This window comes from Ischnura elegans, chromosome 9 (genome assembly GCF_921293095.1).
Source record: "Ischnura elegans chromosome 9, ioIscEleg1.1, whole genome shotgun sequence".
Lineage (NCBI taxonomy): Eukaryota > Metazoa > Arthropoda > Insecta > Odonata > Coenagrionidae > Ischnura > Ischnura elegans.
This window is the reverse complement of record NC_060254.1, coordinates 30,344,530-30,361,862: the sequence shown is the minus strand read 5'-3', so window position 1 is coordinate 30,361,862 and position 17,333 is coordinate 30,344,530. Positions and strand designations below refer to the sequence as shown.

Below are 17,333 nucleotides of genomic sequence, written 5' to 3'. Positions count from 1 at the left end.
GTCAAACTCATAGAAAAGTCCCAGGGTTCATCCAGAATATATGTTATGTTTCTCTTTTTCTTAGAATTGAAGCTATCTATTGAAGTAACTCATCTTGAAAATGTGTATATTATTTTCCCACAAAATTCCGGTGACCTTAATCAAATTTGTATGCTGAGAAATAAGCTTTGAAATCTCGCCGTTGTAGAAGCTTCCCGCCATCTCCTTGGTCCAGTTGTCCACTGTTTCTTTCACTTCCTCGATACTTGTAAAACGTTTTAAGCTAATCCATCCCTCATTTTGGTGAAGAGATGTAAGTATACCGGAACTAACCATGGTAATAACTTATCGGAGTCACCCAAAATTCACAAATTGTGCGAAAATCCCACAGAAAAGAAAGTAATTCGCTTTTACCGGGATTTGAACCCGGATCTCCCGATTTCCAGTCGAGTGCTTCAGTCAGTAAGGCTACCGCGTCTGTGGAAAGTTGACGACTACACCGGACAAGATGGTGTTGTCAACCCTGCATATTATGCGACTAGAAGTCCAATTTGTACTGCTAGTCGCATAATATGTCGTGTATGTTAAGTCGTATAATACAAATTGGACAACTAGACCTAGTCTCAGACCTCGGTAGCTAAACCGGATAAAGCACTTGACCGAAAATCAGTGGATTCTGGTTCGAATCCCTCTTAAGGCGAATGATTTTTTTCTCTGTGAAATTTTCGCGCGAAGAGATGAAAGTCTGCAGGGGGCAACTGCCCTCCCCCCTTAAAAGCAAAAGTAAATTTAGATCAAAACGAAAGTTTTGAGCAAATTTTCTTTAAATCCGAGAAAAGTGATATTAGTATAAAACACGCAATTAAAATAAAAATATATTTTTTCGACCAAATAATTTTAAAAACGAATGAAGGGCTGCTATAATTTTCTTGAAATTTTGGTTTCCCTAAACTTCTCTGAGTTAAAACTAAAAAAGGACCACGGCTTGCCCCCCCCCCCTTAGTTTTGATCCTGGGTACGCCCTTGCATTGAATGAGCTTTATTCCACAAATTTATTTGAAGTGAGTGTTAAGGCTGTTTGCTGCTCAGTATTCTCCGAAGCACGCCACCTTCCATGGTGGCATCCATCCCGCCAATAGTCGGGCAGTAGTAGTATTTATGGCCTTTCGCAAGGGACTGGGAAAGTAAGTAATGGGGACAGTGTTTCTCTTGCAGATGCTGCGACAGAGGGTCGGAGGGAGGTTGGATGCTTCTGGGGAATGGATGCGTTGGGGGTTGGGTTGGGGGGGAGATTGTCCGCCAAGGGTTTCGCCCTATTGTCCTCTTCCATTCTTTAACCGTTGGACCTCGACGCGTGGGCGCGCGCGCCGTTTATCCATTTTGCATATCGTACGGTGGCGCCCCCCTTCTCCAGTGGAGGTAATTTGCCCCCGTCCCAGACGCCGCCGCCAGACGTCGCATCCAGTAGCTGTGCGGCCTCCTTAAAATCTCAATGCCGTGCTGTGTGTGCAATGTAATTTTTGAAATATTTTTCATTGTACTTTCTTCTTTGTATTCATGATTTACCGTATATGACCGCATATAAGACGCACCTTTCCAAAGGGGGCGTTAATAGGGTGGTTTCCTATTATTTTTTTATTGCCTAAATCGAAAGATTATTACTCCTGGAGTACGTATTTCACGCATTTAGATTTTTAAATGACGATATCTATTTTTCGCGATTAAATGAAAAGTGAAAAATTTCAAGCGCGCGAAAACGCGACGGCTAAGTATGAATGCCGGGAAAACTCCGTGTGACATCGTTCTGGTTCCTGCTGCCGCAAGTGAGGTGACCTTGGGGCGAGGCTTTGAGTGCTGATACGACGCAGGATGCTAGCAGGTAGCAGAGTACCCTGCTAGCTGGTAGCGCTTGGATTAAATAAGGATTATTAATACCCTATCAAACGAAGAAAACTTTCCGACCTTAGCTAGTTTTAGTAAGTAATTATTAAGACATGTTTCCCTGAGCTCTGTGACTCATGCATGCATAGGTAATCTCAGACGATGAAAAACTCCTATCTACTCGTATAGGCACTAGGTCCCTGTGACGGCACGTGGAGTGGCATCGCATGGGCGCCAATCTGGCCTTTTTCAAATGAGGATAAAAATTGACCATTGCCATTCGCCTAAACCGGTATTTCTAAAACCAAATAATTTGTATATTATGAATGCACTAATGGTGGGTAACGAATTGCAATCAATGCCTTTTGTTTTCTTTGATGAAGTAAACTACCCTATTACGTGAGGCATTTAGGGGGGAGTGGGTCAGGCCAATTCTCGCCCAATCTCACGTGGGGGAGAGGGGATCCTGGCAAATATCATGTAATTTTTTTCGCATGAAACAGTGTAACAATGCGATATTAATGATCTTAAATAATAATAATAATAGTAATAAAAATATTGTTCTTTTTAATAAATCCAGTGCAATGAATCATTGACTAACGTATTTACACTGAAAATACTCATTTTTAGCAATCTCAAGATCAGAAGCGGATCTATGGGGGGGGGGGGGGGGGCCTTAAAAACCGTCAAATACGGTATTTTGTCTTTGCATTGTCGTAATTTATCATTCTTAAAATTTCTTTTCTTTATTCCACCCTTTTTCACATCATATATTTCGAAATCAGATTGCTTTTATGCTGTTCGATTTTTTTTAAATGCTCATAAATCTGCACCAGCCGCTGCTTAACGTTAGTATATGGTGGTCTTGGATTTTTCTCCTCATAGAAAAATCTTCCAATTTCGTTGGTAAATTAATTAATGATTTCGCAGGTTTTGGGCCCCATTGTCCCTATCGCAACGTGGGTTTGTCCCTAACCCCTCCCTTCCATTCCTATCCTCTCCCTGGAGGCGTCGACGGGCTCCGAGGCGGCGGCGCCTCTCTCCTTTATTCCTTCCCATCCATTCCCCTCCCTGGGTGACTGGTCGCATCAGTTTTGGTACTGGGTCCCGGCCCCGGTGTGTTATATAATTGAAAGGGTCCCCCTTATATCCTCAATCGTCGAATATATCTGCTTTGCTAAATTTGAAAAGGTGGAATAAATACTATTATTATTACTCTTCGTAATCACTTTCCGCCAAACTTTTAATTGACAACCCTAAATAAACTGCGCCGGCATCCACACTGATGTATTCTTTAATGGGGATTGGTCACAATAAATTAAACATTAAGTTCCAAGAATTATATCCACTATTGGTACACCCTGGTAATGAAAAAACTTAAAAATTAATATAATTCCGTAGAGGGAAGTCGCTAATAACAATGAATGAACACGTAAAAATACGTGAGCGGGCTATAATGTGTTAAGAATGTATCTCTGATTTTGAATTTCGGAAAGGAAGAAAAACTACAAATAATCTCGGGGCGCGATTCGAGTTTGTTCGTCCCAGGGTCAGTCTACGCTGTGCCTCAACCCATTCCGTCCTATCGTCCGTGGATTCGTGCGGATGAGTGGATTTGAGTGGGCGACGACTCAGACGAGTGGGAATTGCCTCCTCAACATTTTGTGGTGTGCGCTCCGCGGCTTTCGCCTGCCCGTCTTGATGAACACATTAGTGACCACGATTCCCATTCCGCAGCACTCGTGTCACTTGAAAAGGAGATTGTGGAGTTAACGTGCGAAGTAACGCACGAATCAACAGCGAATTTAAGTGGCGATTAGGACGAAATTTACCTGGATTAAACCATTCCACTTTCCTGAATAATTAATTTAATTTCCTGAATATTGTGCTCCTATTCTCCTTTTATTTTTTCTGTGGTTCTTTTTCATTTGATAGGTAATGAAATTATATCTTTTTAATTTTAATCAACGTAGAACCGTGAAATAAAATTTGATTATTAAACATGGAGAACACTGCTATCGCTAATCGAATAAAATCATTTTAATTCTTCCAATGCATCACGTTTCATGAAATATGAATTATGTATGAATACTATGAATGTTTTAACATTTTTAAGCTTTCAAAATAATTATATTGTTACCCTAAATAGGGCTAAAATTATGAAAATCGATAACGAGATACACTCGTCATTGCGCGGTTTGGCGTCGAAAGTTCATGACGAGCTAGACTCGTCATTACAGCGCAAGGGTTTAAGCTAATGTGAAGTAATGGACATGGAGGTATTATTGAAAAAGTACTATTTTGTCGACCTTGATGTATAATTTTCGTTTTTCGGCATGAGTTCGTGAATTACTTTTTGTTAACCATAACTGACGGAAGAGCCCCCTCGAGACAATGCCACAGGGATGCGATACCTCACGTTTACTTTACGGATATCTACCAGTTCCTTTCCCCGGTCCATCTCGCACACGAGGATTTTTGATTGGGGCCTCCCGTGCCTTCACCCGGGAATGGGAATCGGAATATTTCGATCAGTAATGGAATTCCAAGGAATGGGGTTCCAAGTAAAAATAGTACAAATTATGACGTCATTCACTGCATCGCAAGATGGTACTTATGAAATGGATATATTGCAATAGGCCTTAAATTGCCTACTGTAGAGAACTTAGCGAGGATTCTCAAGATCTAGATTCGAGTTTTGTTCAAGAAAAATGATTTCTCCTCTGTGAAATTTTTCGTATATTTATTAATTCCACTCGAATTAACTTTTGAACATGGATTATTGCATTTTTTTAGTCAAGATCTTGGTCAACGAAAGAGGCTGGTGAACGTAACGGGTTGCTTCACATAAGTTTTATTTCTTTATTTGCACTCAATTTTCCAGCAGCATTTACTTATAAGCGATTAGTCATGTTGGTATGCTAACGCAGTTTGGGAAAGACATTGAAAGTATCAGCAACTTCTTTGAAGAATTAGCGTTTCGATAAAATATACTGCTTCCTGCATGATTCGGTGCAAATCTTTGATATTTACATAAATGACATTATGAAAGCACTTGTCTATGTCCACACTTTTTTGTTTCTACCAACCTAAGTTTCGACACATACCTAATGACATTTTCGAGGTGCTTCAAAAAGGTACAATGTGCCGAAACCTGCTTCAGTAGAAATACAGAAGCGTGGAAATAGACAATTGCTTTCATTATGTTATATTTTTCCTTCATTGGAATCATTTGAGAAGCCGGGAATACGAATATCTTTTTCTTGAAGAAATTCTTAAAAAATATTCTTGGCCCTTTAAAAACGTTTCATCTGCTGAACGAAAAGGAGACATCACTATAAGGCTTAGTGTGCTTGCTTTTGGTGGCCTCGTCATCACTCATATGCGAGTGCGTTCCAAAAGTGGCAAGAAATAGTGTTCCACTTGTCCGACATGCACTGTATTTAAGACTCTTTGGTGCATTTCGTACTCTCGCTCCAATATTGCCCTGGGCGTACATGGCGTCATCTCTCAGTCATGAACGGCGGAGAAATGGCGGTTTCTCCTCCCTCTGAAAGCAATGGTTTCAGAGGGAGGAGAAACATTAAATGGACACGATGACGATTACTAGCGGGGTTTACCCGCTTGCTTGAAAATTGCCGCTTTTCCTACTTTAGCTATCCTCTTCTGTTTCATAATCGCTATAGAAATATCATGCACCTGCTTGGAAGGGGATGCGATGGTTAAGTCTTAATCAAACGATCGTTTTTTTCCGTTCCTCAGGGTGGTATCTCCAGCGATATCGTTCTATTGCTTTCCCTTAAATTGATAGTTGCGTCGACTATGACAACTTAATCCAAATATTTGAGTTTAAAAAACTATGTGTAAGGAGATTACAAAAAAATTATTAAAAGTCAATTTCTTTTCGGATACGCAGTACAACTCCTGACTTTGATTGCTTTGTTTGCTGGAGATCGCGATGTATCCAAGGCAACCGGTAAAAGGGAAGACTCGCGTCCAATCGATTTGGCTTGGCTCCGGATTCTGTCGTTTAAAAATGGTGTCTTTTCGACCAAAAAGTCATTGTTAATTTGGGTTCCCAATGGGTTCAACTATCCAAGGTTAAAATTTCGTGAAAAATTTCGTTTTCTCTACCCTGTATTCCACTTCACTGCTGTCTTTGTTCTTCATGATCCATGTGTTCTTATATTTCTCTTTTATTTTAATCGACGTAAATATAATTAAATAATTAATGCTCCTACGACTCAAAACTAATCTATACCTCTATCTAATGAGAATCGGCAGTGGGTAAACACTTAATTGGGTACTGGGCAGTGGATATTTCATTTCATTAGCATAGGCGCACTATCACCAAAACTTTTGTAATCACTAAATACTTACTGTGCACCGTGAGTCTTGTTATACTGATTGTGTGTCAATTAATATTGAACTCAAAATCTGCGACCACGCATCGTGAACCACCTTTCCCATGCATCTCCGGGCCATGGAATTAAGATTAAATGATACCCAAGTTTTGCTACGGCAGAATTTACATGCCATTAAAGACAATTTTCGTTCCACATCAAGCCTCCTCCTACAACCTCTTACGTTGGCATTGGAAGTTAGTCACATAGTAGATACTAGCGTCTCTAGTTCAATTCTAATTTAAAATGTCTTCGGACATTCTTGTGAATTCGGGTTTAAAGTTTTATTTTTAGTCAATACTGACAGAAATTACTTACCCATTATTCTACCCAACATTCCTCCTTTTGCGATTCCCATATTTAGGTATCGACTTGTATCTTCTCACCTGCAATGTACACTTACCGTGTTTTGTTCATACAAGCGCAATTCTAGGCAAATTATTAATAGAATAAGCTATCAGGTTACCTATGTCCAAGTTACGGCAAATGCACGAACACAATAGGCAAATATTTCAAAATTCTATTTATAAGCAATGCTTCAATGGGTTTTTGCTTCCTATAAATCCTATTACAACCCAATACCGTTATATACCATCATCTAAATAAACCCCATTTTATGAGTACCACAGTTATTCTAGTCACCCGCACAACTCAAGCAGAAGTGACATGCTCAGAACATGCGTTATAAAATTTAGTCCATCGTAAAAGAAAGATCTATTTACTATTCTTGTTCACGTATTGTGCGCTCAATTCCCACCATTCGGTCATCATGCAAAGGCTGCTTTTCATGCAAAGATCGCGTAATGAAACTCGGTGTTCGGTTATATCAAGGTGTACATATTTTGTTTCAATATTCAAGACTCAAAGATTTTTAATTTTGCTCGCTTTGCAGGCGGTCTCAAGAGGATGAATATCAAGCATGTCTTACCTGTTCAACGCGACATTGCGTCCCGCAGCCAACGTCCAGCGTCAGCTCCTCAGTTTGTTTCTGTGGAATAAGAGAAGAAATGTGAGTCACCATTTAAGTTCTTTTGAAACACATGCATTAAGGTTTATACTCTGTGAAATTTTGGAAATTGGGATCGATTGCATAAAAATAATGGATAATAGTCGATTCTGGATCATTAAGTCGTTACCGGCTGTAAAAAGACATTTTATCTCGATGAATGGAAATAGTCATCGAAAAATGAATGCCAGCGATGGTCACGGCTTGTTAAAAGTAATCTATGTTCGATTAGTTGACCATTTACTATCGATGCAAAGTAGATGCTAGATATTTTTGGTACATACACACATTACATAAAAGTAATCGACACATCAGACAAACCTGATTACATCTCCGCGTGGTATATGATTATTTCTTTACTGATTATCGCCACTAAATAAATGACGAGATTCCTAATTTTAGTGGCGCTTATGCTGCGCGTATGGTCTATTGTTTCAAGAACACTTAACTTCCTGGCAATATTTAGTGGTATCAATAGTGAAATTCTCAAGTAATCTTGCCTATTATATTGCGATTAAAAGTGCCGTTTTCAAGTGGTTTTCTCTATCTATTTATTGTGAAAAAAAGCCAGACGTATTACGGAATGTCAGTTTCTCTTTAATATTGACACGATAAATGGGCAAATTATAGAAATATTTTAAATAATAACATAATCCTCAGGCTTGCGATTGATCAATAAGATTTGTTTTGCATTAGAAAAAGAACCTGTTTTGTTCATTATTTCGTTAGCGTTGCGTAGTCCTAACGGTTTCTTCCCTGGAGACATCAAATAGTAAAGCAATTTATTTTCTGAAACTCTCAGATACAACCAGGACCACCGTAATTTTCGGAAGTACGAAATAAGAGAGTTATTATTTTTGAAGTGCTATGAAATTCCGCGATACCCCGTTCGTCAGAAATTGTGATTATTGACGAATATTTTGTCATTGGTAAGCTCATAAAAGTACAATGAAATGAAAGCATTCACCTTCCAACTCCGAGCGCTGAAACCACTCACATTTTCGTGTTAGGGACCATTAATGCCGGGATATGAATGAAATCTTTTTTTATTGTTTTGTTCCTCCGTACTGTGCCCCCAAAAATCTAGTGGTTCAACAAACTCAAACATTTTATTGGTACTTAAGGTTAGATATGGAATATTTGAAATAATTTTTCGAGGAAAATGTCCTAAAAAGGTATTTATAAGGTGAAATTCAACTCATTAGGTTTTCCCGTGAAATACCCTGGACACAGACTGCAAGGCTATTTTGGTCTCTCTAGGGATATCCCAAATTCGATATTGCGTCATTCTGATATTTAAGATTAAATTCATAATAATTTTATTAGTGGCCTATTTTTGCCACATTCAGGCGACTGCATATCGTTACTTTTTAAAAAATCTGTATTACCTTCACGGTGTTTTAAAATATCGCGATATTTGGCGAAATATCGATAAAATGTAAAGCCACAACCAACACAGTATTTATCACAGTTAAAAAGTGGAATTAGTTTTTTTTGTTACAATTTTGGTCCCACCTTTCGGTTAATGCCAAATTGCATGGTCGCATGCACATCGATCCCTCTCCTTTACATTTACTCTAATACATAAAAGTAACAGAGGAAGGCGAGAATCAGTGGAATGATTTCCTCATTTACTCTTAACATTGAGATTACTATAGTGGTTATTTTATTTTTCGCTTTACGCGACGGTTTATTTTTACGCGTTTTATTTACTGAAGATTTACTCTAAACATCGGACCAACTACGACTCACATCGCTATTCCATGACTATTTTTTTGTTTCTCCCGGAAAGGAGCAACGAGTGTCCATTGATTTACCATTTCCGTTCCTCCGACGATTACACGCATTTTGTTGGGTCGCGCGCCGTTCACCCGCCCTGTACATACGTCGTAGCCCCTCACTAAACGGATTTCGAAGGGGCGGCCCATAATGGTGTGGGGGACAGGTGTTCGACGTGCGGCCGGGCGTTGGAAGTTCGAGGGTCAACATGGGTGGGCGTGGGAGTTGTTGACCCATGGTAGGTGTATACAGGGTGTTTCAATTGAAATCTGCAGTACTTTAGGAGGTGGTGGTGGAGACAATTTTAAGCACTTCTTGACCATTTACATCAATTACACTTACATCATCATTTACATACTTCAGGATACATTTTTTGTCCATAAAAATAGGGTCGCAACTCCTTATTTAATGAACTATGACAACGCAAACATTTTTTTGATGCATTTAGCATGAAAACAGTTTTTCTTTGGATATACAGCCTTTTCGATATTTTATTTAATACTCCTGATTTTTAAGTAAATTAAGTAATTAAAGTTGGATGAAAATATACGATTATAATTCTATGAAACAATTTATCTTTGAGCTTAATTAAATGACAGCTTTGAGCGAGTATCAACGAAACGATTGCGCAATCTCATCCATTTTGAGATTAATTGCGAAGACCAAGAATTTTCAGAGCTTGCCGGATCCTCGTTTGAGTGCTTTGTGGATGGCACTTTAAGATCAGCACACCGTCCATAGAATGAAACGTTAATCCACGTTCCCCTTGGAGCCTTTCTTTAAGGCCGGCTAACTCCGACGCCGGGTTTCTCTCCACCCTTTCTTCCATACCCTTCCCTCAAATGACCTCAGCTGTGTGTCGCCTCCTCCAAAAACCATTCAATTCAAATATCTTCAGCGACTTCCCCGTCATGGCAATTTTCTGGTTGCATAATGGCTTTCTTCCTGACACCGCTGCAAAGGAAGTTGGCTTCAGAAAGCTTGAGGTTATTACGGCAAGCGTCCGAAGAAACTGCCATTTTCACTGCGGGATCATTTATCCGGGCTCTCCTGCAAATCACGATGAGTTAGGGACATCGGGCAAAAGTAGGATGCCAAGGGCTGGTCTTTTGGGGTGGCTCAAACACGCAGCTGTCCAATGGCTATCCTTTCATGACGGCCCTTCGCTACGTGCCAAATGCTACATTCGAAGTGATCATCAAGCCGTTGCTTCCCTTATTATCATGACTAGCACTTCCAGTGCCACTCAGAATACAATGATGTAACTTCCAGAGTATGCCACTCCTAAGTAATACGCCATTGCCCTTTTCAAAATTTTATCGAACGATATGTGCGATGGCATTTCTGTCTGAACCTATTATTCTAAGTCCGTGGTCTGAACAGACTGAAAAATCTTTGGGAAATCATTATATTTCAAATTATTTCTCACTAAATAGTTAAATGGATAAGGATATTAATTTGGTAAAATTCAATGTAAACTGGCACTTTTTATTATTTTAAACCAGCATTTATTATACTATGAATGAAACCCATTAAAATGTTTTATTTATTCTTGAATTTTTCACGTTTACTCTGCTTTTTGGCGAGTACGCTGAGTGTATACATGTATATTATATGTGTGTGTGTGTTTTTATTATTATTATTATTATGGTGCGGTAAAGGGGGTTTTATTCTCTCATCGTCACCTTCTTTATTTTATCAATTGTTCATCATTTCATTTCTCATAATTTTCATTCATTTGCGTGTGTGTGTGTGTGTGGTGGATATAAAGTAAATATATTCAAATAGGCCATATCAAAGTGGCTGGGCAGTTAACAATAACTAAGATGCACGTTGAAACCCCAGGCTTTCCTACTACAAGGGGAATTCCGGAAATAAGTTATCAAAGGGAATACTTTACTCGGCGATTCATTACTAAGATTGGTTTGTATAGGTGAGGTTAGAGCTCACTACATAGTCTTAGACATGCGACTTTCATGCATTCAGATAATGGGGGCAGTTTCTTTCCATGAGCCACTGCGCACTTCGAGGATAATTGTATTTTTAAAACAATCGAATGTTCGGAGGTGTACGAAGGTCTCGCCCGAGATTTGAACCCGGGACATCAGCCAAGAGTTCTCCCCACATAGCTCTCAACCTCTATTAAATTAATGAAATTACAACTGAAATTTATGGAAAACCAGATACTTCTCATTCTTCGTGAGAATTTTAATTGAAATAAATTTCCAATTGAAATAAAAAAACATTAATTTCAAGGGAAATAAGATTTCATCCCAAAGAATAATAAAAATACTATTAAAAGTATCATGGCTAATCCATGCAAAGAAAACAAAAACTATTACTTTCGACAAGGGGACTCTTTAAAAAAAAAAGCTAAGAAACAAAGGCCAACTTTGTAGTCAGCCAATCTGACCATCACGTGATCTCTTACTTAGGCATTTCAATCTTGGTCGCATGTGCAGAGGCTCAATCTGCATTTGTGTAAATTTTCTCCAAAGCTGAGACCGTTTGGTGTTGTGTAACCTCAGACGCAAAATTCTAAGTCACAGCGAAGTGATTTCCTCCCAGCGCCACCTCGATTAACGCTAGAGGTAATAAAAAAACATTAGAATTATCATCGCCCATTCATTTGAAATAAAACAAAAACTAGTCTTTTCCACAGGGTGTTACTTCTTAAGAAAAACAATGACTAATAAAAGGGTTCAAAAAACAAAGACCACCTTCATAGTCAGCCAATCTGACCATCACTTGATCTCGCACTTACCCAATCCAATCTGAAAAGCGCTTTTGTTTATATTTTCTGAAAATTGAGACCGTTTGGTGTTGTGTAACCTCAGACACAAAATTCCAAGTCACGGCGGAGTGATTTCCTGCTCGATTGACGCCTGAGTTATGTGCGTAACCTTATACCTCTTCCGTCCTCGTCCTTTAGAAGGGCCTCGCTTCCTCAAATATGCCTCCTCCTTCGCCGTCTCCTCCCCGATTGATTTCTCCGCTTTCCGTCGAGGCGTTCCTCATCGGTCGACAGGTGGCGAGTGGGACCTCCCCTTCCTTTGATCATTACGGAAGCCGGTGGGCCCTGAGGAAGGGGTCTTGAAGGAATGAGGCCGACAGATTGCGCTCAAGCTCTGGGGAGGTGGGCGGAAAAGGACTACTGCTAGTAGTAGCTAATGCAGGTGTGGTAAGACCAATTTACGGAAAAATAGTGATCTTAGAGTAAACACATGACGAAAAATTAGTATCACTGCTTTGGGACGCTGAGAATAGATAATGAACGCATCTACATGCTATACTCTCCTCTAGTATAATGCGCGGGTTCGCACGGTGAGGGTATCCAGCGTCTAGGACGGTTCGTATCGGATGAAAACAAAAAAGCAGCGATAAGAGTGGTCCAGTAGTAGATTAAAAAAGTAGTCAGTGACCAGCCTAAGTTATGATGTCATGATATATGAGGTATAATGGACATTATATCCATTTTCATCGGAATAAAATATGTATTCTAGAATGGTAAAGTATTAGAATAAAAAAGTAGTCGGTGACCAGCCTGAGTTGTAATATCATGACTCGTCTACATCAACATAATACCCCGCAAGACGCCTAAATTGGGGTGTGGCGGGGATGTTAAGGCACCAGCAGTTTATACATACAATGCAAATATGTACTCAAACGAAATTACGACCAGCATTTATTTAAGTCCCTTATTGTTCAGGGGAAAAACGAATTCCCATACCTATCCGTTCGGCAATATATATTCTTCAATAATTTATCATTTCTGTTGGACTTGGATATATAGTGGGGCTCCGATATGTTGTTCTTCATGTCGCTCCTAAAGATATATATTCTATGAAATAAATTCTTAAGCAATATAAAATTATATATATTGCTGAAGCAATTAAAACCTGGCTCGCAGCCTCCAACTAGGGTCTATTAAACATTCTTAGAGGAACACGCTGCAAAATGCCGATATTATATTGAAAAAAGCAAAAAATTAGAGAACTAAAATGATCACCAGGAAAAAACAGGTATTTCCTTTGTTTACTAAAGAGACCGTAGCATTCACGTGGTCTTGAACGTTGGCCATTTCAGTATTGGCGGGATGCACATAAGCTGCATATAATAAATCATACCAATTGCCTCATAATTAATTCAAATATTCCTGTCTCAATTTTGAGGAGTAAAGTAGCCATGCTGGGAGAAATGAAGCTACTACTAGTTTTCCCTAGTACATTTTTCACTTTTCTGAGATAATTTTTCGTCTAAATAAGATAAAATTTTGAAGGTAACCTTGGGCATACTCAGCGAGGGGCAGGGGAGGCAACTGCCCCCCCCCCCTCCCTGGAAGCCAAAACCTCATAAGTCTTTAGGCAAAATCAGTACTAAATCGAAACGAAAGTATTCAACAAATTTTCTTTAAACCTGCGAAAAATAATATGTATTACTATAAGGAATGTGACTAAAATAAAACTACTTTTTCTAGGAAATAATCTCCTAACATAATAAAGCGCAGTAATAATATTTTTAAAATGTTGGTTTCATTCACCTGTTCCTTGCTAAAATGTCTTAACTTGGCTTGTCCCCCCCTAGACCATGGATTTCCCCCCACCCCTAGTTTTGATTCTGGGTACGCCCTTGAAGGTAACTGAAAAACTGTGAGTAGAGAATGTAACGGCAGCGGCTTGAGAAATAATGGTTGCGCACTGGGTAGTGTGCCCGCAATCAGCACCACTTGTAACCGACAACTTTCGTCGCCTCATTTCTGTCCGGCAACTTCCCGTCTTTCCCCCTTTCTTCAGTTCGCACCCCCTTTCCCCTTCCGTCCTATTGGGGAGAGGCTCTTTCTTTCTTCGGCCCCTTTCGTCTCGCAGTCCACCCTAATTATCCCACCCCTGCTCCTACTTCCTCTCCAAAACCCGCTTCATTCCGGTGGCTTGTCTACCTCCGTGATTCAAACAGAGGGCTTTCCTTCCGTCCTTCTGAACTCAACCGATATGGATTTGTTTTTCTCACTGTTGGGGTACCATAGCTGGGGTGGAAGCTTCCCTACAGGCAATCATAATTTCCCTCTTACTTACTAACTTTGTTCCTATTTTGTTTGCATGACAACGAACCACATGAGATGGTTGCGCGAGGCCGAGGTATAGCGGGGAAGCGGTGAGCCGCTTGATGAGATTCAGTGACGTCAATTACTTATCTGCGAAATTATGAGGAAATAGATAGGTAAGGATGAGTGGAGAGAGGCTCGGCGTCGGCATTAGCCTGCTCTTAACGAAAGGCGCCAAGGGGATCAGAGCTTAACGTCCCATCTGACGGACGGAGTGTTGCGCTTGAAAATTCCACCACACATCATTCAAGCAGGGATCAGATAATCTCTTCCACCGCCGGGATTTGAGCCAGAGCCCACGGGGTGGAAAGCCAGCACTCATGCCACTACACCAGCCCGATCCCCTTTACTTTTCGGGTTTGCCGCTGAGATTGTGTTCCCCTAAATGCTCCGTCATCAAACGCCCTTCTACCTCCATTGCAGACATACTTCCACTTCCGCTCTTTTCCCTTTTGACTCATTTTTCTGCCCCGTTTCAGAAGGGAACCGGTAATGACCTCTGATAGGTCTACCTTTTACTGTGCTTATCGTCTCCCTCCTCGTGACTGGGTAATACTTCCGGCGGAAGGGACACCCAGTGTCTGAAGTCAACTTTGATGGACGTTTCGCACTAAAAATAATAATAATAATAATACGTCTTTATTGGGCGAGATTGGGACTAGAAGGTCCCATCTTCCATCTAACCCCTCGTCAAACATTAAATATATGCAGTTAAATACATTGTCAAGTTGCTCGTGAAATTAAATGCAGAGATATTACATAAAAATAAGTAGAAGTTCCATTTTCAATCAACAATTAGCATTATAAGTTAACAGAGTTACTATTGACCAAGTGTAAAAAGATGTTAGTGAACGTGGGAAAAACCTAAGGATATTGACTGTCGTCCTTATTGGAAAAAACCCACTGGAGGAAAACGCCCACACAAGAAGAGGGGCGTGAAAAACCTGCGAAAACCTACTGAGAGAGCTAATGTAAACCTGAGTATACAAATACAATGAATTACATGGAAAATGTCACCCAGTACCTGTAAAGAAAAGGAAAATTAGATGAAGCCGGAGGAGATAATTGATGAATCTTTCGTACTGTTCCCGTGATGTTACATGTCTCGCTGTTGTTCTCGAAGAAGTTTTACGTGTAGTGCCTTTTTGAAGGAGGCGAGTGATGATGATTTACGTAGTGGTAGGTCAATGTTGTTCCATTCGCGGCATGCAGTAACAATGAATGATTTATTGAATCTGACTGTCCGGTGGTGAGGTATAACGAGTTTTTCATTTCCCCTCGTATTTGAGTCGTGTATTCTACTAAGTGTTTGAAATTCGTCTCTGAGGTACGCTGGTGTATTTGTCTGTAAGATTTGATAGAGAAACAAAGGATATGCATCCGGCGTCGAGAACTAGGCTTTAACCATTTGAGATCGTTAATATGATAGGTGGTATGATCTGATATTTGTAAATTAAATATGAACCTAATGCAGGCGTTGAAGGAGCGGTGAAGTTATTCGACAGCACCTGAGATATGTCTTGAAAGGCAACATAAAAATAAGGGTATAGTACATCCTCTTTGCTGGCATCTTAACTGGTTATTTCTTCACACAGTATCCATTAAAAAACTTAATCGGATTCGACTTTTTCAGGTCATTATCATGAGGTAAACCTCCTCTTGTCATGGTGATTCACCTCTTGATAATGACCTGAATAGGTCGAAACCGGTTGAGGTTTTAATAAATACTGTGTGGAATTCGACAAAGTTTTTCATTTTAATCTATCGTGTCACCATACCACAGAGTGAACTCGCAAACCATTTATTTAAAAAGTAATTTCTCATCTTAGGCAAAACAAAGAACTGGAATAGGTAGTAATGGGGGACTCCTATGTTGTGGTAAGGAATCGTGCTTATCGAGCATACTTTTCGATGTTTTCATTAGCCTAAAAGATTTCAAATTAATGATGACTTTGCTTAATCCTCAACCAATTTTAATAAGAGGCCAATGGGGCTAAATTCGACGCATAGACTGGTTAAGTTGAAAGATTTTTCTTTCTGAAGAAATAGAGAAAAAGGATTGTTTTTTGATATATTTTATTGAATCTTTCGATTCATGACGATGACGTGAAATGTTTTACAATATAAACTCCTTGAAGGCCTTTTTATTGAATATGTCACTTGTTCGAACTTTTTCATGCAATGCGTTATGACGAAACTTGTATTTGGGCTTCTCATAATTTGGGTGATTCGGCAGTATTTCAGTTACTAATGGAATGGCTGAATTGTTAGTAATAAGAGTGAAAAATCTTATGTTGGTATTATATGTACTACACACCGCCAATATAAGTACGACACAGCAATGAAACATTTTAGTTTATATAATATACTTGAAATTAGGTGTCGGATATATTGGCGGTTTATTGCGGTGGGAGTTAAGAATGAAAAGAAAGTTCGTGAAAAAAGAGCATATTCCAAAATTCGTGCTTTTCGTCTGTATTTATCAAACAAAAAGGATGATAAGATAAAATTTCCACAAATAATGTTTCACTCGACATGCGTTCAATGTTACTGCGTGATAGTAATTCTGATAGCCTCCCTCATTACTCGATTGTGGACTTCGTCTATCTTACTAAATAGAATCCTCGGATCTTGTATTTTAAGAAGGGCCTCGCTCCTTGGTCGGAATGCATACTGGCTGACCATTTCAGTTGATTCTATATCAACAGATAGTTATCATCATTCCGGTCGAGTACTGCAACATTTCCTCTTTTCTTAATATCGGTAGACGGCAGCTAGAGAATTTATGACGCTCGTTTTCCTCTTGATCCACCTAATTTATAACGCTTAAAACATGGGTTAAGCAAATTGACTCGATGCTTCGTTATGAATTAACGAGCTTCAAGCGACTGAACACCCTCCAGCCAGCTGCATGAGAGGTTGGTGTCGCCTTCAAGACACTGAAAGGCGGGGATGAGCTAAAGCCACCGTCTTAGAAAACAATCGCTGACCAATCTGGATAATGAGGCATTGCAGTGTTATACATGGTTTTTATTCAGTGGGAGATTAGTAATTTACTTCTTTTATAGAACATGTTTTCATTATAAATATTTAAATTGAGAGAGAATCGTGTTGAATGTTAGTTTTTTATTAAGGTAATGTGTTTAAACTTGCAACTATGGACGTGATCATTCATGCGTATAAA

General features: G+C 39.5%; 1 protein-coding gene across 1 annotated transcript in view; it reads right to left on the bottom strand.

Annotated features, from left to right (window-relative positions):
* The window catches only part of LOC124164913 (proto-oncogene tyrosine-protein kinase ROS), a 124,604-nt gene extending 115,319 nt beyond the window's left edge, over nt 1–9,285 (bottom strand). Inside the window, exons 1-2 of the mRNA XM_046542143.1 lie at nt 9,145–9,285; nt 7,192–7,251 (exon numbers count right to left, since the gene is read on the bottom strand). Coding sequence (XP_046398099.1) covers nt 7,192–7,251; nt 9,145–9,285 — 201 coding nt within the window. The remainder of the gene's footprint in view (nt 1–7,191; nt 7,252–9,144) is intronic.
* Nucleotides 9,286–17,333: the final 8,048 nt, after the last annotated feature.